Consider the following 27,876-nt stretch of genomic DNA (forward strand, 5'->3'; position numbering starts at 1 on the left):
TGTGAGTGTTTTGTTTGTTTGTAGCACTGTTAGTAATTGTCTTTTGTTTGTAAATTCACTAGACGGCTAACACGTCTCAGGAGCTGTCGCCTTGGGCCAGCACTACCCGGAACAACAACACCACAGTCACTGTTTATTTGTTATTACCCACCTCGAGCACTACTGCACGCACCCGGACTGGTGATTGTGTTAGTATTATTGTGGGAGCAGATAACGTGTTATTATTTGTTTTGTTTTGCAAATCATTATTATCATTTTCCTGCCGAGCTTTACACATTGGGGTGTATTGCCAGAGGATTATTGTTTGGTCACCAGACCGGAATTTGTATAAAATAAAGATCCCTTTTCCAAATCGGATTACAGTTTCCATTTGTCATTACTTTGAGGTTTTAAAAAGCACTTCAAATGAGACCATGTTTTGATTTGAGTTTGCCAATGGTTCTCTGTTAGTTATTCTGTCTTCATTATTTGAAAATAGTAAATCAAGGCATGCCTCCCCCCCTCTAGTCGGTGCATTGACAGATTGCTTTAGGAAGCAGGCATTTGTCATTTGCACCATTTCAGTTTTGTCTGTCATGCTCCCCACCGGGTTTTCCCATTTTATATGGGGGAAGTTGAAATCCCCCATTAGTATGGCTTCTCCTTTGCTACACGCATGTCAAATTTCATTATATTAGAGATTATTTTGCTCAGTATCTGAATTTGGCAGTCTATATTATGCCCCTATTGTTATGCCCTTATGTCTAAAATGTTAAATGCATAATTGCATCCACACTTGTGCTTGATGATAATAAAAAAAAAATTAAAAAATTAAAAAAATACAGCTCTTTAAAAGAAACCATTTGTGTACGTACCTTCTGAAAGAGCTTGTGTGACTATTGTCTAGGTAAAACAGGAAGCAAAATGCACAGGAAAATAAAATCTAAATGAGTTCAGACATATATTTCAACACACAATTCATAATTAGACCCTCAGATTCTCTAGTTTGAGACAAAGAGCTGCAATTCACTTGTGTTAATTTGCATTCATATTTTCTTGATTAAATAGTATTATTATTTTAAAATAGTATAATTTACCAAGAAATGCCCAATTCGAATTTGTCTGATCTCTGTTAACAATCAAGTGGTCCGAAGATCATGACAATCACATCTTTGTAAAAGTCACACAACAGATGTTTCTTTTACATTTTTAGCGCCATTTCACTCAGTATCTGACCAGAAATCTGTATCACAATTGGCACCTTAAGAGCTAAGAGAAATACTGTACTCCAAAACTGCTGGCTCCAATCAACTGAACAGCTTACAACTACACTGTAATACAAGACAATACTAATCATTAAGTAATGCACTTACTTTTATTGTCAGATGTGCTTTTTGTGCCATTACCTTCAAAATCAGCAGTTAAAAGCAGAGTAAAAAAAAAAATAAATCATCAACTTGCTTGTTGGCAAAGGAAGCATTATATGATGCTTGTTACAGGACTTTGTTTTATGCACACACATATTGCATTTTGTTTTATATTAAAGATCAGTATCTAGTATTTCATATCGCTTTTAAGGCAAACTAAATAACAAAAAAAAAAAAAATTAAAATACATGTGAAACATAGGGCACTTTGAGAATAGAGCCTGCATCAATCATTTATAGAGACCTGAAACCTGCTCACATAGTTACAACCATGTAAATTCCTATGTATATCTTTTCTTACCTCTGCACAGTTCACATAATTCATGATTTATATTTATTGCATTTTTATCTTTACCTAAAGAAGACATTAAATTCTAGAAAGCATACACACAACATGTTCATTTCCACAGCCTACAGCAATACCACCTAACAGTATCCTAGCCTTAGAGACGTCATGGCTCTGGCGACTGGGTCGGTATCCCATTTGGAAGTGTCCCAAGCCAGGAACCAGCCGGTAAAGGTAGGTGGTTCATGTGCTTGTTTCACAATGACGACTGGGGTTCCCTCGTCTTTCCTGGATGGATCGGTCTGTATGTAGCGCTTTGCTAGAATAATGAATAAGGACAACCATTGCACACAAAGTTCTGCTGTACTAATTAAGAACACATTTGCTATTATCAGTGGTCTTCAAATCACATTAAGAGGCAAGCTGAAATGTCACTTAACACTCCAGTTGAATGGAATTCTGATGCCAATTAGATACATCACTTTTTTTGTTTCCGACTTAATATTATTCAAGTACTGTTATCTCATATGAAATGTAATTCAATTACATTTCTGTTCTATCCCAAGATACATGAAGGGCAAACCCAAAATACAACCACTGTTTGTAATATACTGTTCTACATTAGTTTTAATTTTATTTATCTGTATCCATTATGTATTGAAAGAAATATTATGTTTTTAAATGATTAGTTTAGAATTGTGGTTAGTTTTTTAATTTTTTTTCTTCTTTATTAAAAACTAAAATAAAAGTGGTAATAAAGTTTTGAAGTAAAAAAAAAGTGACTTTTCATACCTGATTTAATAGATTCTGTTTTCTCAACTTCATTTGCGTCTTTGCCAATCCAAATGAAGACCTTCAGAAATATAAAGGTGCTTTCATTACAAAAAGAAGAGCAGCTTTAATAAATCAGCAGGATCACTTTAGGGGTTTTGTAATTGCTTGCCACTATCATAATACATTATACACATCAGCAGGCTCGACCCATGACCCATGACCCATGACCCATATGTTGCATGGGCCTCTACTACCATGCCACCTTGTGAAGTCTATGACATCCTACTGCTTTTTCATAATTGTCGCACCTCCTTTACTGTATACAGGTAGGTCTAGCCAATCACACAGCAGTTCACATGACCACATCAATTTGAAAACACTGCAGACTAGGAGATGTTACTATTTTACGTATACTCGATTTTTGTGGTTGGCCAGTCAGAGTGTAAAGCATTATAGAGACCTACATTATTACATTGTGCAATCTTGGCAAGAGCACTGCAAAGCAAAGCTGCTCAAACTGTGCACGATTTCCGGTTTAACAGATACTACACAGAACATATTTTATTATAAATTACAAAAATACAGTATTCAGTAACTGCTTTTAAACATAAATGAATGCTGTTATTATTATTTATTTCTTAGCAGACGTCCTTATCCAGGTCGACTTACAATTGTTACAAGATATCACATTATTTTTACATACAATTACCCATTTATACAGTTGGGTTTTTACTGGCCCAATCTAGGTAAAGTACCTTGCTCAAGGGTACAGCAGCAGTGTCCCCCACCTGAGATTGAACCCCCGACCCTCCGATCAAGTCCAGAGCTCTAACCACTACTCCACACTGCTAGAAGTACTGGAATTCTGACTAACCATTAAGATGTTAATTTGTCATACGTGATTTATAAATTGTACCTGATCCCAAACATCCAACAACATAACATCATCTTCAGCTAAATCATCCTGCGTGAATTCTCCAGGTATCTCTTCAATCTGTACAAAAAGTGAAAACATGTTGGACATAAGAATTTGACATACATAGCATTATTTCAGAATTAATTTTTTTTTTTTCTTATATATTGTTACTTCATTTTCAGTTGCTTAATTTTCCATAGTGGTTATTGTATTATCATTTCCAGTCCAGCATATGTATGCATCACAATATGCAAAATTAAAAAAATTAAAAAATAACAAAATACAAATAATTTGAGTGAACACAGCAAGGGACTTTCTGTGGATTAGAGACAAGTGTTCCTGTATAAAAGCCCTGGAGCTGTGAATCAGGATCAGTAGACAGGCCTAGGGCCAGCATTACTCACAGTAAAATTGCCAGTCTTATTGGAGCAGGCATACAGACGTGGGGGGTGCTCCATAGTTTTGCTTTCTAGCAGAACTGAAGTTTGGTAACCTTTCTTTCCACCCAGGGCATCCCAAAATTCAGCTGCAAAAAAGAGGAAAATAATACATGATCTGATTTTTCATAGTGTGCTGCTTCTCATTCTAATGCTCTGTAGTGGTGGTTTATGCAGTTCCTTTAAGTGTGTGCAAGATAGTAGCTCTTGTGTTACTGTACAGGTAATGGGAGATACACACCAACTTGTGTTAAATGTCCATTCTTATCCCCCACACTTAAATCATGTTATAAATATGCCATGTTACTTTTGATTTCCTATAGGAAAGGGTGATTTTTCTGTTTCAAGATGGCATTGGAGCATGCTTTTGTGAATGCAACTGTTTTGTTATACAGGATATTATTATTATTATTATTATTATTATTATTATTATTATTATTATTATTATTATTTAGATATTTATTTATTAGCAGACGCCTTTACCTAGGGTGACTTACAGTTGTATACAAAAATATATATCAAGAATTACAGTACAATTAAGAGCATATTACAGCCTTGTACAGACTGGTTTGGTGTTTATTGATGTGATGCATTGAGCTGTGCTGGAATGCCGAGTTTGATTACCCAGCATATCATAAAGCTCATAAATATTTGATAATTGTGGACTTTACAAAGCAGGCAAAAAGAAAGGTGTCTTTTACAAGGAAATTAAGAGATGAATGAAAGACCATAAAATACAATTTTGCTAATAGAGATAAGACAAAGCTCAGTAAAAAATAAACTTCTTGAATTCTGTCACAGACTGTCAATATAGTAATAGATACTATGCTTAAAGACATTTGAACAGACCTGGTTCTTCTCCTTCCACAAGCCTGTTTGCTTTGAAGTGCAGGACTTCAGTCAAGTAGTTTGCTCCTTTCTCCTCCTCTCCACTTGCCCCCTTGCCTACCCAGATATATCCAGTGTTTTTGAGTTTTAGAACATAGGCATCATTTGAGTTCAGAGACTTAGCATCCAAATCAACCTAGCAACAACAAAACACACAAGCCTTTTACAGTGAATAAAAAAGCCCAGTTTGGACCTTTAGTGTTGATGAAACCAGAAACAACTCTGCCTGCTGCTGTTGTATGTTTTGGCTGAACTTGCATGTTTGAGTTCACGTCTTGTAATTGAATCACATAGTGATGTTGTTAAACATGCTTTAAAGACATATTAAATATAGGTGTCCAGTTTCACAGATCTTTTAGCACCAATGTTGAATTACTGTACTTTAGAAACAAGCTGTTTATGTGATTCAATTTACAAGTTACAGTGGTGTTTAATTATGAGAATGAAGAGAAGTAAACAAAATGAATAAAAGCGAATTTTACCATTCCGTCTTTACCTCTGAAATTCGAGTGATGGTTTCTAGGTTTCTTCGCACTTGAAAAAGGCGAGTGGGTGGTGCAGGGGCCTGTCCCTCTTTTCTTGAAGTTCCATTTTTGTAAACAATGAGAGGTTTGTCTTGGAACAAACTTAGCAAGTGCGGTGGCTCCTTGCCTTGTGACACTCTGACCTTTAAAAACAAATCAACATAAAGCAAGCCAATGAATGTTTTAGTTGAAGCCATGGTTTCCAAGCACATACTATTTCTGAATCATTAATATAAACCCAGGAGATCCTTAGGATCATAACAAAACAATGCCGATGAGGTTTAATCACTCTATTACTATGAATTAGATGTGGTGCAGTACGATGTAAGAAAAGTAATTTTAAGCTGTCACATTAACGTATAACAAAGAATGTGTTTTGTAAATTACATTATATCAAAAGTAATCCACATTCACACTACATAATCATGGAGGAAAATATGAATATAATTTTAGAAAAACAGATATCAACTACTATGTTTTTAAAATATTAAAAGGTACCACAGTGTAATCTTTAAAAATATATATTTTTGGTTACACAGAACTATAGTCTGCTTCCAACCTATTGTATGGTTAAAACCAGGATTTTTGACTAATGGTTTCTGCAGTTGGTGTATTCTAGTCTGTGCTTTAGTCATTGTCCATTTGTTACAGTTGCAACTTAATCCATTCTAGAGACCTGCATATTGGTGGCAACTATTATAAAGCAATGCATAATAATGTCTATAATTACCAGGGTGTGATATTAGTATACACATGCTGTAGGTGGCAGCATTACAACTTGATCAACCAGAGTGTGCTTTTCACAAAGGAGTTGAGAATGTGCATCTTCTGATTTACAATTCTATTTGCAGTAGAAATTAATATTTTTTTAGAATTGGTAAAGATTCTGCTTCAAACTCATCAAGTATAACGTAGATAAGCTGTTCAAATGAAATATTATCATATACACATAAAAGAAGCAACATATTTCCTAAGAAAATGTTGTGCAATGCATATCTTGCAATTCACACATCAGTTTAAAAGATGACAGTCTATGTTCTTTTAACAAAATATTACATTTTGTGGTATTAAATAATAGTATTAATTTGCTTTTGATCTGCTCTAAACTAAAAGGGTGTCAATGTCAGAAATCAGTTTGAAACATATTTTCACAAATTTCGACTTTTATTTCAGTATTGTATTATTTATCAAAATAGATTTAAGGCAGCAAATGTACTGGACATTTAAAGGATAGGAATTGTGTCTCCTTTCTTACTCAATGTCAATGGTCTCTGGATGTCACAGAAATGCATGTGATGTAACTAATGTGATTTCTGATGATGCAGGAACCAGTTAATCATTCTCCTTTAAACAGGATTAGTTTACAGCCTTCCATCACATGGTGGTCCACTTCAACTCACATGAGAGATGAAGGAGGAAGCTGCCAAAATGTCAACTGGAAGATTAGGTTTCTCAATGCGGATGATGCACTTGACTTCCCATTATAAAATGTGTATTGTTGAAACCATAATTTGAGATACATAATTGCAATGTCTACAAATTTGATTTTCTAAAGATATTTCAGTAGCATTCCAATACCAAAGACCAATACAATTTTTAAAGCTGACTAATTATGAAATACATAATAGAACAGTGACAGCTACTGGAGGAAATATACAAGTGAAATAAACTCACTCTAACTCCTGTTACAACAACAAGGCTTGTCTTTCTGCTATTTGTACACCCTTTATTAGGCATTGAAAAGAATTAAGTGTGCTTCAAGGATTCACAACACAGAATCCTACCTGAACTGCATGGCCACCAAGGGACCGATCAAGCTGAACGGTCATGAATGCTGACGCAGTGAGTTCATCTCTAGTTGCACTGGAACCTTGCCTGCAGAATGGATGTATGCTCAGAGTTAACACAAGAAACAGACTTTGAATACCTTCATCTCTCAATTGAACACCATGACAAAAAAAGTACATCTTCAGGATACTGTATATGGTCACCAAAGTTTTACACCTACAGAATGTAGAATTAGTACATCACAACAAATGCCCAACATGACATGTGGTTCTTCAGTAACCCAGACAACATGTTTGTGTGGATTTTATTTTGGTTTTGCACTAATACAGAGTTTCCATTGTTCATATAAAGCTTACATTACTAGCCATACTCCACTTTACTGTGGTATACCACATAGTTTGTTTTGTGGCTTTGTTTTTTGTAATTAAAATGTAGTGTATTTTTAATATTCTTTTGGATAATTTGTCAGGGAGAGGGTTAAGTAGTGTGAACTAGGCAACCTTTTGTTTTAACAGTGCTGGTTTTGCATTTGTTTGTATATTTTGTAAAACAATTTGTGCAAGCCACAGCCCTACCGAAGAGCAACATGACCCTTTTAACACATGGTTAATACAAAGCAACATTTAGTGAAGCATAATGGTAAAGAAATATTACGATACAGCATGGTAAATAACTTGACGAGCTGCAAATGACACTTTGATATGTTTTAGAAGTACAGGTAATTTGACTTTATATTTGTTTGCTTTTGCTACACTGTTAAAGAGAAATGCTTCAACACTTATTTTAACCATGGTTGAGAGATTTTTGCATAATATCCTTCCTATTAAAAAAACACAATTGCTGTTTGTCTGGCTGATACTTGTACAGTACATAACCTTTTAGCAGGGATAGAAATAACTCCTATTGCATAGTAATTTAACCTATTCCAGGATTTACTAAAGGCTTGATTAGCAGTGTTTAAGTATAAAACTCAGGTGTGTCTTATTAGACTCATAGTAAAACCAGGAATGGATCAAACTACTATGCAATGGGAATCTTATTCCAATCCTGTTTTAGCCATGTTTCTTTTTTAAATAGCATGTTTATTATTTACTAATGTTATAAACAAACTTCTTTGTTGTCACATACCCCACAGTAGTAGTCTATTAAAGTTAACTTAATTTTACAAAAACTGCATTTAAAAAGTAATGGTTTATCTTTTGTCAAAACAAAATAAACTAATTAAATACATTTGCAAGAGCAAAAATTTTCCATCCTGCCTCTGGCAGCATTTTTGTTGTTATTTGGTAATAGTTCCAGATGTTCAAATTACAGTTAGCTGCTCCAAGCTGTTTAGATATTGTAATGACACTGGTGATGGCATAGTCCTGGACATTGTGTTTGTCTTATGTGTATTGTAAGGGTACAGGGCACGTCGTTAGTGTGTGTGCATGTGTGTATGGAGTGTGTGCGTGTAGACTCGACTGGAGTGAGACTGTGAGAGACAGAGCTAAAGGGTGAAAGAGTGGCTGTGAAGCGGTAGGAGCCCAGAGTGAGTCGGAAGAACAGAGAACGAGAGCGAGTGAGAGTGTTGGAGGAAAGAAAGAGAAGAGGAAAGTGAGAGGAAGAGCTGAGAGAACGAGGGAGTTATTTTTATTTACTGATTTGGTGTGAACCCTGGCCCAAACAGGGATTCGCTGTTATTTTATTTTATTTAGTGCAGTAATTAAAAGCAGCAAAATCCCATCTGGTCTCCGGGAGTCTTGTTTCACTTCCAACGGAGTGATTCATTACAATATTTTATAGTGACACTGATAAGCTTGGAAACTGGACCCTTTTAAAAATACACTGTTTTAGTGAATAATGCTGTCTTTTAAATCACATGCAGTACACTATATTAAAAAAAACAGGAGCTTAAAAAGGTAAACCTACCAGGTGTAGATGATCTGGCCATTTTTATAAGTATACAGGATAATGTAGCAATCCCCTCCATAGAATTGGCCGTATGTACTCGGGTCAACAGGGGTCCTACCATTGTTTTCAACACGCCATATCTGTACATAGAAATATAAAGATATTCAATTATATCACTGTTGGTTACTGTTCCATGAGAAACAGTCTGGGAGTATAAGAGTAACACCCTAAGTCACATAAAGAAGACAATTCTATTATAGTGACACCAAAAGGTGTTTGTACAGCTCCTGGGCATATATAAGATTTAAATACACTGTGCTTGATTAGATAAGCTTACTAAGGATATGCCAAAAACAAACCAAATCAAATGAAAATGAATATGATCGTTCCTTCAAAAACTAACAAAGGTACCAGTATTTTTTGTATACTGTGTGTGTGGTTATGTCTGGGTGTTTCTTTGTGAACTTGTATACAGTATGTACGGTATGAATACTTTTTTTAGTGCCACTGCTGCTGCATGGTTGCGGTAATACATCACAACGGTATAGTCATTAAAATACACTTTTATTCCTGTTTGTCAAAAACATCCATGCAACGTTAACAGATGACAGATGGGTGGAAAGTCTTTCGTTGTGTAAAATCTGCCATATATTATTTATATACAGTAAAAGGCAATAGAAAAATTGCTTCAGGCTTATTCTACTGTACATCTCCAAAAATATAAAATAAATATAGAAAGTTGTAATCAACAAACATCTGTATCAGTGGCCGCTTGGGGTACAATAATGGCCTTCGCCACTGCCAAGCTTTATACTACTCCAAGCTTATACAATAAAAAACAGTGTTGGAATTGAATATAGAGCCGTGTACTCTGGTGACCAAATAATAAACTCTGGTTATACACAGCGATGCGTAAAACACGGAGAACAGTAACAGGGTTTGCAGCCCTAAACAATAAACACAGTATCTCTCCCACAATATACAACCACAGTCACCAGTCCTGGGTGCGTGCTGTAGTGCTCGTGGTGGGTGATACAGTTTAAAGAGTGACAAATAGTGCAGTGCTGTTCCGGGTTCAGTGCTGGCTCTTAGCGACAGCTCCAGAACATGTTAGCATCTATAAACACACAAGTAACAATTATAGACAAGACAAACAAAACAAACACTCACGATACTCTTAATACACAGTGCACGGGTCCTTCCGGGTCTATTTCGAAACCAAAAACAAAGGAAAAGATTTAAAATTCTCCGGCCCCTTTTATGTGATTATGCATGACCCCTTGGTAAATGATTGCAGCTGACTCTATTGTCTGCAGCTGCTACCTCATTTACCGTCCAGGTGAATACTTTCCTGCACCGGAGTCTTGCCTTTTTCCAGGCTGACTGACCTCCCGACCCAGGGAATGAACTGTCAGGCCAACCTGTCCAAAGCCTTTCCCTTTCGTTACTTAGTGCCCTCACAGGTCAAGAGGGAGATTTACAACCAGAACTCATTATATTTCCGTCACAAGGGTATATAAGTTAATGGTTACTATAGAACACAAATAGGAACCCATCTATGCTCTATCCAAAAATCACCTTGCCTGTGACCTTTGACCTCTCAGGTTAATTATAAATCTAGCTGTAAGGATAACTCCTTACAGTGTGTAGATAGGGTAATGATTACTATGGTGTTATAAAGCATTGTGAAATAATGAACTAATGCAGTATTTTGAATTGAAACTGCTCCATAAAACTGATCTGTTGCTGACACTGATTTCCAACTGGTACTGAGCTTGGAAGCTGTAAAACTGCCTGGCAGTTCTAGTTATGTTATTCGATTGAAATGGTAACATTGCTTATATTTTAGTCAGTGAATGTATTTGATTATTTCTTTACCTATGTATTTTAATTTGCAGTTTCTGGCATCTGGATGTATTGTTGAATCTGATGGCCCTCAGGGCTGTTTAGGGCTGCAAACGCAGCCCTTTCATTATTTTCAGTTAAGCACCACTTCACTAGATGCTACAAGTGCCAAAGGTAAACTAAGCCTTTATATTCTATCCGATTTCCCTGTAGTTTGGTGAAATAAGCCAGATTGGAGAAATGTCTGAAATTCTCCTTCGTACTTGGTACTAGGACTCCATTTGTGCTAATATTGTTGACAAGATATGTCTTTTAAATTGTGTGTTTCTCCTGGTCCCTCACAACGCTGAGCTTCAGCATTGAAATGTTTTGGAATAACTGGCTGCTGACATTGTGAAAAAAACTTTAGTACCTCTGTTTTTCCTGTGCCGTTGTCCACCATATTGTATTGTGCTGCCATGTGACGGGACTGGTGGAGCGTGGAGGCATCAAATTCCACCTGTTCAATGTTTGCAATCCTTTCTGTGACAAACACCTTCCCAAAACCTTCACTCTGATTCTTGTCTTTCCAATCCTTGAAAAACTGTTTGAAGATTGGAGTCTCACCACCTTCCGGAAGAACTTGGATCTAGAGTTAAACACAGCACATTATTAGGCCAGCCTCATTGCTGTGATAACTTATTATTGATGGTGTACATTTTGATTAGTACTGTGCAACTAAGCATTTGTTACTGAAGTGTTAGACAGCACAGAATTGCCTCAGCAGTTCACCCCACAAAATCAATTCAAGAATAAAACATATATATATATATATATATATATATATATATATATATATATATATATATATATATATATATATATAAAGAATACATGGATGAAGGCTATATTTGCATCCTGAGCCATTCTAAAAAAAAAAAGGCATAATACCACAGTAGTGACGTCAAAAACTGATAATTCCTCTAGAGGAAAATATACTTGAACTTTAACCCATTTGAATCCTCAAGACCATCACTTTCAATTCAAACACAAAATGTCTCGTTTTCAATCACTCGACAACACCCACAGCACAGAAATGTTCATTAATGAACAAAATTAGAATACGTTTAAAAAAATAAAAAAAGATGTAAAGCTTGTGCATTCGTATCTCACAGAAACTGGAGAAATGGATAACGACATAGAATGTCTGTACACCACTGAAACACTATGTTTAAAAAAAAACTGTGCTGCTGAACCTCGTCTTCTTTAATATTAGCATCACAAGGGTATCCATGTATTATAAAAAACAATAGATGGGCCTCTTCAGTGAGTTACAGGAAAACAATTCCATCTCGAGTTTCTGTGACAGTTTATAAATTACTCGACCTTGGTATATATATATATATATTGCAACACGGCCGATCTCACTCACATTTGTTTGCCCCTATAAAACCGCAGACCCGACACGTACTTGAGGTTTTAGCATTTAACATGCACTTTTAATAATACAAAAACAAAATAAACACCTAGCTCTACTCAACCACTAACTAAACATACAGGAACACACTAACTATAAACAGGGCAGCTAAGCTGTTTACCCATTAACAAACAAACACGCTGTTTTACACACTGTAGCACGGTAACACACAGTACCTTTCATCTGACTGCTCGGCAGCAGGGTACACGTACAATAACTGCCAGGTACAGGTGACAATTAACACTAAAATGAAACAATTAACACACACATTTGCACATGTGTTTGGCAGGGAGGATTTTAACCCCCAGTTCAAGTGCTCATGCACAGTTCAAGCGCTCATGCACATTTTATTTACATACATTTCATAACACAAAACAAAACCGCACTGCCTTCACCATCACAACACTACGTAAATTAACCCGTGATAACCTTATTTATACACCTGTGGCTGGAGCTTTAGTTAATCATTCAGTTACTTATTCAATTCATGGCTCCAGCCACATCCCCAGATGCTTTTGCAGGGAGGAATCTAACCCCCTCCCTGCCACCCAATGTTCCCCACACCTGTGCACTGGCAGGGCTTTCACCCTGCCTGCTGCCACACACAGCTAATGAAAATATAACCAATTTGGAATTACCTAGAAAGGTTACTCTCTTTGTCATCTGCACGCAACATTATGAAAAAACGTTTTTTTTTCTTCTTGATAGCTGAGAGTACATTGAGTTTCGACTGAAGGTTACAAATGTGACAGTGGTTTTAAGGGACAATATACGAATCACCTGGGTATTCTGGGGGTATCCCATCTGTTTAAGAAATCCTTCGGCTGTTTTCATTGCTGTCTTTCTCTCATCAGGGTTAGCATTTTTACCTATACATGTGAACCAAAGAATAATCAATTAATCAAGCAGAACAAAATGTATTTATTTAAAGATGTTGAGATACTAAGAAATAACATCTCATTTCCATAGCTCTCTCATGCCTGTTTATAGGTGGACAGGAAATTAAAGACTTGTTCAGGAGTTAGCCAGGATGGAATTTAGCCCATCTAGAAATGATACATGTATTGGAAATTAGCAAGTGCTTCAGGGTTTCTATATCTAAATACTCTCTTAAAGTCATTATACCATTAATATTGAGTCAACTCCTTCCTAGTAGTAGACTAAGGCATTTTCTATCTAGGAATATCCTGTCTTGGCCCTTTTATATTTGGGAATTATTATGACTTGAGGAACTATCCTTTTCACTGCTCATGTTGACTAGACATCAGCAGCAGCAGTGTGGAGTAGTGGTTAGGGCTCTGGACTCTTGACCGGAGGGTCGTGGGTTCAGTCCCTGGTAGGGGTCACTGCTGCTGTACCCTTGAGCAAGGTACTTTACCTAGATTGCTCCAGTAAAAACCCAACTGTATAAATGGGTAATTGTATGTAAAAATAATGTGATATCTTGTAACAATTGTAAGTCGCCCTGGATAAGGGCATCTGCTAAGAAATAAATAATAATAATAAGAGATATTAATTCCTTAAACTCAAGTATTATGACAGAGATCAAGTTAGAAATCACCAAAAGACCCATTTTATTTTGTTCCCTGGCTATTGTGTTTGGCAAGAAGGGTATAGAGATAAAGTCATACCTTTCCATACACATATCATCCTGTTTGTTCCATTGTCCAGAATAAAACATTCTTCAGAAAGAAGCAGGCTCTGGTTAAAGGGGTTTTCTTCTGATACTAGTGTCACCTGCATTGTTCCACTTTTATCAGAAACCTAAAATGAGACCAATGGTTGGAACAATTCAAGACAGAAAGAAAGCTTTGACCAATCAAAGTGACCACATGTCAAATGGCTACATTTAAGTAGGCCCAGCCCTGACAAACTACAGAATGAGAAAAGAAAGGCTATGAGTGTTCTTTAGTAAAATTTGATGGACCATGCACCTTTTATTTCTAATTTAAGTATATAAAACTATAAATCACATTTAATTACTGTAATTTTATGTTATTTTTTATCATGCTGTTTGTATTCCAAATGGTAATGGTGCTCTAGTACTGAGACTTGTATCATTTTTTCTTCAGAAATTATGTTATAAAGCTTATGCTGAGAGGTCACAATTTCACAAGATTTCCTAAGATCAGAAACCAAAAAACATGGCAAAACAACCCAGTTCTGCAAACAAGATGGCAACCATTTAGAACAGAGAAAGGGGACAAAAATGTCAATTTTAGAGCACCTGGACTCCAAAATACTCAGAATTATTACAAACACTACAAATGTAAGGGAGGGTTTAAATATAAGGACAAATTCCATTTAAAAACTATTGAAATTACATTTGTCTACAGTGAACTGCATTACAGTGATGAATATACATACCATGTACAGTTTTGCCAGTTTCCTGTTGGAGACATCTGCCACTTCATCATCATTGTCATCCCCTTCTGGAAGTATCGGTTTTCGACCCAACACCTACAAAACATAAGAACATAGGAACAAACTGCTTTGACGCCTATACATGGGATTTGGTGCACACAGTTGCAATGCTCCATATGGCATATTAAGGCAATGATTAGAAGAATAACCGTTATGTATTTTAATTGAATAATTCTCAGTAAGTCCCAATGGCAAGGGTTAGTACCTTTTTTAATTATGAACCACCAAAGAATATAGCTGTATACTTGTAAGGTATTATTCATTGAAATGATCATCATTACTTTGTTAATACATTGAATGTTATTGCAAACAAATTATCCAGGACTATCTCAATGGTTAATTACTTACTAATTCAGGAAGGATTAGAACACATAGGCTGTGGACACACTGAGCACAATTATCACATTTTTAATGTATTTCAATAGTAAAAATATTTCTCTGATATACTAGTAACCAAATTGAAAATGGGTGGCCCAGATTAAGATGTCACCAAACAGGAAATTGGTCAGAGTAGCATAGCATTTGCCATGAGTGAAACGAGTTAGAAGCCCTTGTGGTAAGACTTCTGGTTTTTTCGTCTACTGCAACCTAATATGTGATGTGTCTCGTACACGTTAGCAAACAGTCAAACAAACAACATCACAGAAACAACAATAGAAGAAACAAAGTAAAATGTATTGATTTGATACAAAGTACACTTCATTTCAAATAAGATTGCAGTATGATTTTTGTATGTGTATTTTTTAACTTTAAAATAGTTCTGCCAATTAACAAGTTACTCCTTTTGCCTTTCTGTTAGAAATGGCCAATGGCCAAACCATAAGAAGAGGATATTAGCATCCTGAAGAAAAGAAAAACCTTGAAAAGCGCACTATGCAAATGTTTCCTCAAGGAAATAATCTAACTTTGATCTCCTCTTTACTTATTTATTACTGGCAGGTAGCACACAGTCTTACTAAATGAATGACGGAAAGGAATTATGCAAATAGCATTGTGAATAGAGTGCCTTGTCTCTTACTGCTAAGCTACATGTTGCTTTCCTTTGCTTTTATTTGAAATACAGGAAATGTCACTTGTTACAGTAAAACAGAGTGATTAAGGGAGAGATGGGTAAAGATAGTCAAATTTGCAATTAATACAAACTGCAGGGCAAAACAGTTAAATAAAAACAGGTATTGAAATAAACAACTTAACATCTGCAGTGCTGAGGAAGAAGTTATCAGTTTTAGATGTGGATGAGGGCCTAGTTTATTCCCCATCTCGGATTACCTTGTTCATTTCCTCAGGTTCACTTCCTTCTTCTACAACGATCAGCTGAGCTCTTCCGTTTCTCTCATTGTCTCGAATACCAGCTGCCACCTGAGCGGCCTTCAGGCGCTCAAACTTGTTGCACATTGAGCCACACCACTGATAAACAACCTAGATAAATAAAAGGCCAAATGGACGTTTTAGGCCCCTTTACACATTTAATGGGATTACAAATAATAACACAGTTGCAATTATAAAACCTATATTTCTACCAATACATTTCAGTTGAATATTGGTTAACCCTTCTTTTAGAACATGTTTAATCTAATATTGTGTGTGTTAGGCATCTCTAATTATCCTGCACTGGAAATTAAATACGTTATTGAGAATATGAGATCCTGGGGATATATGGTGTCTGTCATATGGAGACTCAAATCTTATCAAATTGGAAATAAGCATGTAATTGCTTATTCTACAGTATTCTGTACATACTGTTGACAGCAAATATGACGATACAAATGATAATATGTATTGGAAATTTGAAAAATTCGTAATTACTGGTTGATTTCTCATATGAAATGTATCATCATATTTTAAGTAAATTTCCCAAAGCACTGTTGCACAACAGTATAAAGGTCATATTCATATATATTCACTGTGTCAAAAGCTGAACCATGTTGTTCCTGGTTCCTGTTGCACGTAAGCAATCATTTTTCCTGTTTCAGCAATTGTTGCTATCATTACACATAACTCACCTTAGCGTCTCATCTTACTTGCCATTGTAAAACAATAAAATACCTTTCACTATTTCCATCTGATCAAAATGGAAGTACAGTGCAGTTTTATATAGTGTCCTGGTTTATAGTTGTATTAGGTACCACAAAGAACCCTGTACTGTATATGATTTAAAATAATTTGTTGTGTGTTCGGTTTCTTATACACTCATATTGTACTTACGTATTTGATTAATAATAGGCATGTTTATGTTGTCTGTTGTTTTAATAAACAAATTAACAAAGAAACATTATGCCAGACATAAGTGTAACATACATGATCAGCTGTACCTAAAACAGTATGTACAGTATGAGTCAAATTGTGCAGAGCTTCACATAAAAAAAAAAAAAAAACAACCACAGATAAACCAAAAAAAAAAAACATCAATGTGTACTGGCAAATACCACAGTGCTATATTAACAGGAAATTAAAAGGCTTTTCAACACCAGATAATGAAACTGTGACTTGGTTATATTTGTATACCAAGCTTCAGCCATCCCTAGCTAGGCAATATGCCTGTACCAGTTATTATCTATAAATATAAAGACACAATTGGGGATTTAACAAAGAAATTAGATGTTTAAACTAAATAAATTCTTGTGCATTTAATTTAAATGCACAACTGTACAAGCACTATACCAACTTTTCAAACAGCCATCCTGACCACATATTTGGAGATAATTGCAGAGTTGGAGGACTTGCATACCATCTGTGATCTACAACCAAAAGTGTTTCAAAAGCAGCATCTTTTCATACATCTCTCAATAGAAAGCTATTATACCTCTTACCACAGAACTAAAGAAAATGGTTGTAAACCGGTTATGCCATTGTTTTTAAAAAAACTTCTGCTCTTGAAAATTAAACAGAAATGCTAACTTGTTTGAATACAACTGCTGCAGTTACAAAGATGTGTGTTAAAATGTCGTATGCCTGTGACAGAAATACAATGATTCTTGGTTGTAAATCTCCCTCCCGACCTGTGGGGGCGTTAAGCAGCGAGAACAGAGTTCTTTGGACGGGCTGGTCTGACAGTTATTTCCCAGAGTCAGGAAGTCGGCCAGTCTGGAAGGCGGCGAGACTCTGTTGCAATAACACATTGACCCAGAAGGGAAGCGAATTGGCAGCCGCAGATTGGAGAGGCGGTTGCACTCGTTTACCAAGGGGTCATGTGTGACAGCATAAAAGGGGATGGAGAATCGTAATCTGTTCCTTCGCTTTGGTTTTGTGCATGAAACTGAGAAGGACTGATAGAGACCCCGTAAACTGTGAAAACAGTATAGTGAGTGTTTTTGGTTTGTTTGTCTGTGTGTAATCGTCTTGTTTGTTACACTGCACTAGACAGCTAACATGATTCCAGAGCTGTCGTCGAGGGCCAGCACTAAAGCCGGAACAGCACTGCACAACTGTCATAAATAATCTGTATCACCCACCACGAGCACTACTGCACTCACCCAGGACTGGTGACCGTGTATGTACAATTGTGGGGTGGATACGTGTTAGGGTTATTGTTATTGTTTGGGTCTGCAAACCCGATATTGTTTATAATTATTGTTGTTGGTCACCATACCTGGATACAAAAATAAAGAATCACTTTCCAAATCGGATTAAACCTCTCTGTCTGTTCATTACCGCACATTACCCCTGCAATTGTTTCCACTCAGCCACTTTGCCACAATGCCTTATTTCCAAAAGTCTGAAAATCCAAAACCACGCAGCATTCAAGAGTTTCTACTATTAAAACACACAAAGGCCTGTTTTATGAATTAAATTAGTTTTTTATGCAACTGTTCTAGAACATTGTTCAATAAGCCAACACCAATCAAGAATGGATATCACATTTTATTTAATTAAACAGACTTTGAATAAACATTTTTTAAATCAAGGGTTTTCAAACTTGAAGGGTCAGGATGCATTCCCATCCAATGAATCCATACAAATGCTGTATTCTTGCAATTGCCTCCTTTGGCTGCATTATGGAATAGACTGTCAGCACAGGCATTGGCAATGAAGATTCTAAATGTACAATAGAGCTTATCGAGGTAGTAAAAAACCCGAGCACCTAAACAGGGTTCAGGTAAATAAAACAACCCCCAGGCCTAGGGAATTTTGCTTTGTCAGGTGGCAGGGTAAGACTATTTCTGTATGTGCTGAGGCCCATGGGTCCTTTGCCCCTCGTGTGGAAACACCTGATTGAAATAACTGATAAAGTTTACTTTAACTGATAAGTTAAAGCTTTGTGGGTCCACTGTGTCACAATAAAAGGTAAAAGTAGAGATGTGCAGCAACACTAGTTTGCCTCAAAGTAAAGTATAAATATTTTCTTGACAATATTAGTAAACATCCCATGTTGATAAAAAATATAAAGGAAGTGATTTTAACATGCTCTTCTTCCTCTGAATCAGTGCTTTAGGTAACTGGTATTGTTAGAGACCCGGTATTGTATTTGTATTACATTTATGGTTATGTGTAAGTCAAGGTTAACAAACGATTGCATAACCTGACTTTGCTGGGGAAGGAATTACAAGTAACAGAATTGGTATCACTGATGCTGTTCAATGACAGTGATACTAAAGTTTGTTTATGGCCAAGTTAATTTTTAATTAATGATAGTGGGGCAAAGCTCATTATAACTTCAATTGCAATAAAACTTGTAAGGGTATATTTGCATTCTGTAGAAATTGTGTTTTTAATTGCAAGACAAAGAAGGACTAAAACATTTTAATAATAATGTATTTCATGTTTATGGTTTTAATGTTCATTGGTTTTTATCATTAGGTACTGGGGAAATGCTTTTTTTATTCCATAAACCAGCAATATTTTCATTAAACTTACTTGGGCCATATTCATAAATTACTTACCACTGTGTTAAGTTTACACCCTTTTTCAGTAAATGTGAAAACAAACTTCTAATGATAACTAGCAAGATACAACTAATATGCATTTAGCAGTTCTTATATTAACTTTTTATTTTAGCAAAAAAAAAAAAAAAAAAATACTTACTGAACATGGCCCAACATTTCCTAATACCGTAGTACGCGGATTGGTCACAGCAATACCCTTTTCAGGTAATTTGTTATGGTCTGAGAGAAAGCTTCTTATTTTTATTTTACTAGCCCTTACTAACAACATGGAAGACACAAAGCATTTACCCCTGTCATTTTGAAAGGGTTAATATTCCTAAGAAATTCACAGAACTAGAAGCAAACAGCTAAATTATACAATTCAAGGTCTCTTAAGCACTAACATTGTTTGTTTCTCATTTTGTAACATTACCAGGGAAACTTCTGCTTTATATTAAATAAATAGAAATTAACCTTTAAATTATGACCCATACATGTGTTTTTGTTTGGTATTTAGCATTTTATGTATACCTAATTAACACACTTTATTTTAGCCTGTAGAAAAATGACACAGTCCCTGTAGTTGAAACTACTTTTTTCCACCATTGTTAGGGAGTTCAGTTACAGATGTGTGCCATTATACTGCACCATTAAAATGGGTTTGCTATTTGTAGAAACAGGAAAACATGGTTAAATGTAAGTATGAACCACAGGTACCTCTTTCACAAGTGGTGCATGACAAATGGATGGCAATATAAGAGGCCAACGTCAAAGTCTTGCATGTTTTTTCTAGAATCTCTAGAATCAGGAAGCACATGTAAGTAAAGCAAGCAGTGCATCTTATACTGCATATATATTTGTTTCTGGTTTTGAGTTATTTCCGTTCCAACCCCTAGTAAAGACCCTTATCTCCATTTCAAATCTAAAAACTACAAAACCTAATCCATCGGCACAGCAGGTGCGGTTTTGAAACATGTATAGTATTCATATTTGAATCAACTGTATGAAAATGGCTTCAGAAGGACAGCTATTACAACTATTTGGTAACTAAATATCTCAAGGACCTCTTGTAAATAAATATTTAACTACATGTACTATGACAGTTATATGGGTGCCAACTGATGAACCATAGGTTGTTCCTTATTCAGCTTACAAAACCTAATCTTTAAAGTCCTTAAAAGTTCTTAGAGGTGAAAAATGGTTCCTTTAACAGTGTAAATAATGATGCAATTAATGCATTGATATTTGCTGAAGTACCACTTCTTGAATAGGAGTTGTAAAGTGCTATAAAATAGTCACATCACAACATCAAAATAACACGTTTTAAATGTTCAAGTCAGTTTACTTGTTATGTTAAGCTTTGTGAATAGCAGACAGAGGATGCACATATTCAGTTGGAGAACTGTACATGTCAATTTTGTTTATCAAAAGGTAACTGTGACCAAGTTCCTACAAATGTATTCTGGGTATTACTAGTTTGAAATAAATTCCACTAAACATATTGTTAGAGGCTTACAATAAACAAGTTCAGAAGAATAGTGAAACATTATAGCCAAGTGTCTCATGCCAGAGAGGAGACCATGCAAATCCAAAGAAAGGAAATGTTCATAAGCAGGATCTGTTTTTAGCAACATCGAAATTAAGTTGTTATTTTGTGACAACTGGACTGGAAAGCTGTACCTGTGGAGAATCTACTGTTCCAGTAAACTTTGTTCTTTAAGTTTTGTTTTTGGTGTTCATATAAATTCTTTTGTGAATTACATTTTAAAAACAAATCATAACAAGTTTTAACCCATAGATTGTATCCTTGTTTTATAGTTATTTTTTATTTTATGCTGTTTATGGTAGAAATTGTCAACAGTCACAATAAACATGTACAATGTATACCATTGGTAATGAGGAATAGGAATAAGTTTGATCAAACAAACAAACAACAAACCCATTAAAAGACATGCTATGACTGTCTTATGTTGTACATTATATACATAACTGCTTGCTATTCTGATGTACTGACAAATGCTGCTTGTTTTGTTCTTTACCTACCATACAGTAATATGAGGAAGATCTACCATAATGTTTGAACACAATTTACCAGCTGTGTATAGCTTCTTGCAAGGCTAAAGAGATTGCGCTTTTGTTTTCCCATATAATGCACACCTCGTGTATATTACCCTGGAAAAAAAACACCACATTATTAACACGCAGTCTGTAGGCAGATTTTCTCCAAAAACTGAAAGAGTGTGTTTTATATAAGTAAGAATTACGGTAAATCATTCCGCTTTATAGATGACCTTCCGACTGGTTCTAATAGTTCTGAATAATAGACGTATTTATTCATTTATGTATTGGTTTGTTTTCGATTCTTTATCATCTTCTCTTTTTTGAATTAAGAATCCAGATTTTATTTTTTGAAAACTTACTGCTCCGAGATCAACGATAAAGCAATCCCCTTTGTTGAAACTGGACCAGCTGAGGGGGACTTCAGTTGCTCTGACCACTCGCCTTCCTTTGATGTGAAGAAGTCTTTCAGCTGACAAGTCATTGGTAACAACATGCTGAAATCCAGATGCAACACCTCCAGCCTAAAAAAGACAAAAATCACTTAGACATCCTTTATAATTTGATCATTAACCATGTTTACAATCAACCCACCTACAGGAATACTGCAGTTAGTGTTTAAACTCCTTTCGTAAAAATGAATAATCCCTTTGTCTCATTGAGGATGATTGGTTGCCCTTTAGATATGCAATAAGAACTATGATTATAGTAATATACTTGCTGAATGTACTGTAATAAATCATTCATATTTGTTGGCTTTCCTGACAGAATCTCCTGCTTGACGGCATAGTGGAACTCCTCCAGCGAAGCAACAAATACAACTAACACAATATCATTGGCCTACACATTTATCACTTCACTGTAATAAATTCAGATTCCGTCTGTCATGAAAAACGTGGCGGATGCTGTTAGAACATTTAACATTTGAAAAGTTGCTGTTGTTTAATTTAATGGAGTTTTACATTCTGTCCTCCCTCAGAGTGACTCAGGATCATGTTATGATGTCAGCCTTCACAGACAGCAATTATATTGCATATAAACTAGATTACTGTTGTGTTGTTTTTTGGTACATGTGCTGTTATATTTGTTTTCATGATGTACCTATACCAAAGAAAAACAAAAAGTTGCAAACCACGCTATTTGATATTCAACATCCTGTAACCCGCAATATTGGATAACAAAGGTTCCCTTTCAATCCGAAGACGACCACCAACATACTTACGGGATATGCCTGCCTTAGGTAGGTATTCACTGAGCATTTTATATCAGAGCTACCGATAGGCCCCTTCCTGGGGTGACGTTCTCAGGCCCGCCTACCAAGGGATTAAACAGTCTACCCATGGAAGCTATTTTGTCTTTTGATGCAAAAAAGTAAGTAACCTAACGTTATCCTGCTAAGGAGTAAATACATTAGAACATGTTAAAGACAAAACAATGTCATGATTTGGTAGTACATAAAAAAATAAAAATATAAAGTAAATCAAAGTGGAATTTTGTACATTCATAATTAAGGAGTTGGTTATATATAGCCTATTTAGGACTTTAAAAAGACTTCAAAGCTGACCTATATTTCTCTGCCAAAGCCTTTCCACTTGAAAAAAAAAGTTGATCTTCATCCAAAATCACGACAGAGAAATGTACTGTATGCTATTCTTCTTATAAAACAACTGCATGCAGATCATTAGATTTTAAGTCTGAAAACCACTGTGGATCTGCTCTTGTCAAAAGCCCCTATTTTATAAGAATGGCTACTGGTCCTGAAAAACTAAACCACACAAACCACAAAAAACATGTCTTAGCCAACACCCTCCACAAACTAATAAGAATATATTTGAACTAGTAAGAATTTCCATAAAAAATGGAATGGTACAAAATGGAATACTGATAAATCCAGACTATTGGAGCAGGGATAATAATAATAATAATAATAATAATAATAATAATAATAATAATAATAATAATAATAATAATAATAATAATAGCTGGAACTTCTAAACACCATTTTAAGTTCCTCTTTGCTATAAAACAATGGTGAGGTTGGCAGATAGTTACCATAGTTACTATTACCATAATGATAACACCGTGTAACCTGGGTAGTAAGTGTTATTTCCTAATTGCTTATGCCTCAAAAGTATAGAAAATGGCTATTATTCCCCACAGGACAGCGATATTTTGAAATTTACCTATTTTCCAGAACATTCCAGATAGATTCAGTGCTGAGTAAACTTGGAGTAACTTCTAGAACTTTCTAGAACTTTCCAGTAATATAAATAGCAGTATAAATACAGGGGCCTTAAGCCCACCAGTTCAGTTTTGTTCCAGCTGCCTAAGTGGATACTGTGAGACAGCAGGGAGGGGGTTAAAACCTCTCTGCAGGAAAAACATGTGCGGAAGGCACACTTTTGTGTTGTTTAATTGTTTTATTGATTGATCATTACCTGCACCTGGCTACTATTGAAAATTGGAGCCAGGTGCAAGGTTTATAAGGAGAACAGTCAGTCTGCTCTACGCTGCTGAGTAGAAGGAAGCAGAAGAGAGGTGCTCTGCTTCCGAGCAGTCGTGAGTAAGTACTGTGTTAAGCCAGCGTGGTTTTTGTGTGTGGGGCAGGTAAACGGTTTAGCCGTCCTGCGTATTAGTAAGGGAAAAATCCAGTTGAGTTAGTGCTCCAAGAGGAGCTAGGTGTTTATTTTGCTTTTGTATTTTGTGTGTTTTGTTTACTTTTGTGTTTATTAAAAATAGCGCACTAGCGCTTAAAACTCCATTTCATTGTTCTGGGTCGTATTTTTAAAGGGGCACGAACCCGAGTGAGTTGTGCTTTGTCACATATGGTGGAGAATGCGGGCAGAGTGTGTGGGCACCCCTACGACCCAGAAAATGGATTTTAAAGAATTGATCGTAATGATCAATCGTAACACCGCTGCTCAGAAAGAGCAGACAAAGAAGTGGAGACAGGAGTGGGGGCTACCGGATCCGGAGCCGACAGAGCTAGACCTGCTACTCCAAAAGTGGGAGCAAGCAAGAGGTACCCTGCTGACTCCAGCTCCAGAGCCCAGAGAGGAGGAGCCGCCGCTTCCAGAGCCCAGAGGGGAGGAGCCGCCGCTTCCGGAGCCCAGAGGGGAGGAGCCGCCGCTTCCGGAGCCCAGAGGGGAGGAGCCGCCGCTTCCGGAGCCCAGAGGGGAGGAGCCGCCGCTTCCGGAGCCCAGAGGGGAGGAGCCCAGAGGGGAGGAGGTGAAAAGCATACCTCCACCACAGCCCCGACCACCACCCCTACAGCCCAGTTCGGCGCCGCTGCGTCCAGTCCCTCACCCCATGCTCCTGGACACCCTGCCGGTCTACCTGGACCTCCCTGTGCTGGACCTAGAGCCCAGGAGTCTGCAGCACTGGCCACAGCTCTGCCCCTGGTTACCTGCTCCGCTCTCCCCGAGCACCCAGACGTCGCTGGGCTGCTGCCAGACGTCGCTGAGGCTCCCCCTGTTAGCTGCTTCGCTCCCCCTGGGTGATCGGACATCACTGCGCCAGTTCCCAGGGGAAGACCTGTGTCCACTGCGGCATCCTCCAGTGCCCCGGCCTACGCTTCGGTCGGCCCTGTTAGCCCGGTGGGGTCCCGTGTCGCCGGTTTGCGGACCCTTCCTGGCAGCGCCGGAAGGACCGACCCATCCTCAAGCCCGCCCGTGGAAGAGGGCGGCAATGGACATTGCTGGACTTGAGGCTGGGTGGTCTTTTAAGGGTGGAGGGAGGTGGCCGTGGTATGGCCGGTGTCTTGAAAAGACATGGGGGGGGATGTGTGAGACAGCAGGGAGGGGGTTAAAACCTCTCTGCAGGAAAAACATGTGCGGAAGGCACACTTTTGTGTTGTTTAATTGTTTTATTGATTGATCATTACCTGCACCTGGCTACTATTGAAAATTGGAGCCAGGTGCAAGGTTTATAAGGAGAACAGTCAGTCTGCTCTACGCTGCTGAGTAGAAGGAAGCAGAAGAGAGGTGCTCTGCTTCCGAGCAGTCGTGAGTAAGTACTGTGTTAAGCCAGCGTGGTTTTTGTGTGTGGGGCAGGTAAACGGTTTAGCCGTCCTGCGTATTAGTAAGGGAAAAATCCAGTTGAGTTAGTGCTCCAAGAGGAGCTAGGTGTTTATTTTGCTTTTGTATTTTGTGTGTTTTGTTTACTTTTGTGTTTATTAAAAATAGCGCACTAGCGCTTAAAACTCCATTTCATTGTTCTGGGTCGTATTTTTAAAGGGGCACGAACCCGAGTGAGTTGTGCTTTGTCACAATACATATCTGCATTTTTCTGAGATGGCATCAAGGTCATAGGAGACTTCAAAATGGTGGCATTCCTGATGGGTCTCCAAGGCGGTTTTACCAAGTTTCCCTGCTATATTTGCCTTTGGGACAGCAGGGACACCAAGGCGCACTACCACAGGCGGGACTGGCCACAACGGACCGAGTTCTCTGTGGGGAGGAACAACGTCAAGTGGGAGCCACTGGTGGACCCCCGGAAGGTGCTGATGACACCACTGCACATCAAATTGGGCCTTATGAAACAATTTGTCAGAGCTCTAGATAAGGAGTCGGCAGCCTTCAAGTACCTTCAAGACTTCTTCCCTAAGCTGTCTGAGGCAAAGGTCAAAGCCGGTGTCTTTGTCGGACCACAGATAAAGAAGATCCTGGAGTGCAATGAATTCCCCAAGAAGCTCACGAGTAAGGAGAAAGCGGCTTGGAACAGCTTTGTCGCAGTGGTTCGGGGCTTCCTGGGCAATCACAAGGCCGAAAACTATGTGGAGCTGGTTGAGACTCTGGTGAAGAACTACAGCACAATGGGCTGTAGGATGTCCCTCAAAGTCCATATCCTTGATGCTCATCTTGATAAATTCAAGGAGAACATGGGAGCGTACTCGGAGGAGCAAGGCGAGCGCTTCCACCAGGATATACTGGACTTTGAACGCCGCTACCAAGGACAGTATAACGAGAACATGATGGGAGACTACATTTGGGGGCTGATTCGTGAAAGTGATTTACAGTATAATCGTAAATCTCGAAAAACTACTCACTTCTAAATCTTTTGTAGTCATTTTTGTATTACTTTAGTATAAATACATGTTAATTTGGATTCATATGTTGTTTTTTCTGACTTTATGTGAACGAAAAGACACAAATTCGCCTGTTTTCTCATTGGAAATAGGTAAATTTCAAAATATCACTGTCCTGGTCATAAAAGCAAAGTTTGTGGGGAATAATAGCCATTTTCTATACTTTTGAGGCATAAGCAATTAGGAAATAACACTTACTACCCAGGAACAAAAATTGTGTTAAATAGTGTAATGTCTGAAAAACAAAACAATAATAGCTGTTGTTTTACAATACTGAAGCACTCATTCAAATTAATATTTAAAGATATAGATAATAAACATCACATATTTGCGGGGTTTCCATGGACATGCGACACTTGTCGTCATGTACATTCCTCACACTAGGAAGTGCACAGCCAAAATATGGTACGGCTAAAAAGGGTGGGTAAGTCACCTTCTCGTGTTAAAAAGCAGCACAAATTGACCAAAAACTAAGGTTTATTTGTATGGAAACATGTCCGAAAAGCCGTACCTTATGTTCACAAGACTTCAGCAGTGAAAATCCCATTTGTGTAACCTCACACAACTTTCTACTATAACTAAAAAGGCTGTACTGTTGAGATCTGCTGGAATTAGCCCTGGCAAATAGGAAAACAGCATTCTACTAGCAAGAGCCTTGCACTGTCCCTGCAGAATTCAGAATCAGGTATTTATTATTATTATTATTATTATTATTATTATTATTATTATTATTATTATAATATTAATAATAATAATAATAATAATAATAATAATAATGTTAAGAATAATATGTAGTGGGGTGAGTAGGGTAGCCTATTATAGTTTTAGTACCAGAATTTTGAAAATGTACTGTACTAAACATTTTGACTGGAAACTTTTTATATTATTAACCTTAAGTGCTGGACTGTAGCTCCCTTCTTAGACTACTGTCATGTTCATGCACTTTTTTATTCTCTAGTACAGTGGTCTAGATTGGCAGACCTTTCACGGTAGATTGCGAGAGTTTGCAATGCAATTCCTAAATGTATCCTATTTTATCTTTTTGGAAAACGATTTGTTTTCTACAATGGTAAAGGACAAATGTGTGTCTGATTTGCAACTCAAATGTAGCGATATGCAAATGGGGTAACTTGGAAAGACATCCTAACACAGTGCATGGGAAGTTCAAACAGGAGTTTCCACAAAACAGTGAGACCTGTGCAAAAAAAGTAACTGAACTGAAATCAGCCTTGCA

The 27,876-nt window shown here is 37.1% G+C and overlaps 1 protein-coding gene across 1 annotated transcript in view; it reads right to left on the reverse strand.

Moving 5' to 3' along the window:
• Positions 1-1,335: 1,335 nt before the first annotated feature.
• The window catches only part of LOC117399522 (scinderin-like), a 40,861-nt gene continuing 14,320 nt past the window's right edge, over positions 1,336-27,876 (reverse strand). The window contains exons 3-16 of the mRNA XM_033998760.3: positions 21,919-22,080; positions 15,906-16,055; positions 14,580-14,672; positions 13,844-13,976; positions 12,993-13,081; positions 11,169-11,384; positions 8,930-9,051; positions 7,015-7,105; positions 5,203-5,373; positions 4,668-4,842; positions 3,786-3,907; positions 3,382-3,459; positions 2,484-2,544; positions 1,336-2,010 (exon numbers count right to left, since the gene is read on the reverse strand). Coding sequence (XP_033854651.1) covers positions 1,832-2,010; positions 2,484-2,544; positions 3,382-3,459; positions 3,786-3,907; positions 4,668-4,842; positions 5,203-5,373; positions 7,015-7,105; positions 8,930-9,051; positions 11,169-11,384; positions 12,993-13,081; positions 13,844-13,976; positions 14,580-14,672; positions 15,906-16,055; positions 21,919-22,080 — 1,842 coding nt within the window. The 3' untranslated portion in view covers positions 1,336-1,831. The remainder of the gene's footprint in view (positions 2,011-2,483; positions 2,545-3,381; positions 3,460-3,785; positions 3,908-4,667; positions 4,843-5,202; positions 5,374-7,014; positions 7,106-8,929; positions 9,052-11,168; positions 11,385-12,992; positions 13,082-13,843; positions 13,977-14,579; positions 14,673-15,905; positions 16,056-21,918; positions 22,081-27,876) is intronic.

Source organism: Acipenser ruthenus, chromosome 4 (assembly GCF_902713425.1).
Source record: "Acipenser ruthenus chromosome 4, fAciRut3.2 maternal haplotype, whole genome shotgun sequence".
Lineage (NCBI taxonomy): Eukaryota > Metazoa > Chordata > Actinopteri > Acipenseriformes > Acipenseridae > Acipenser > Acipenser ruthenus.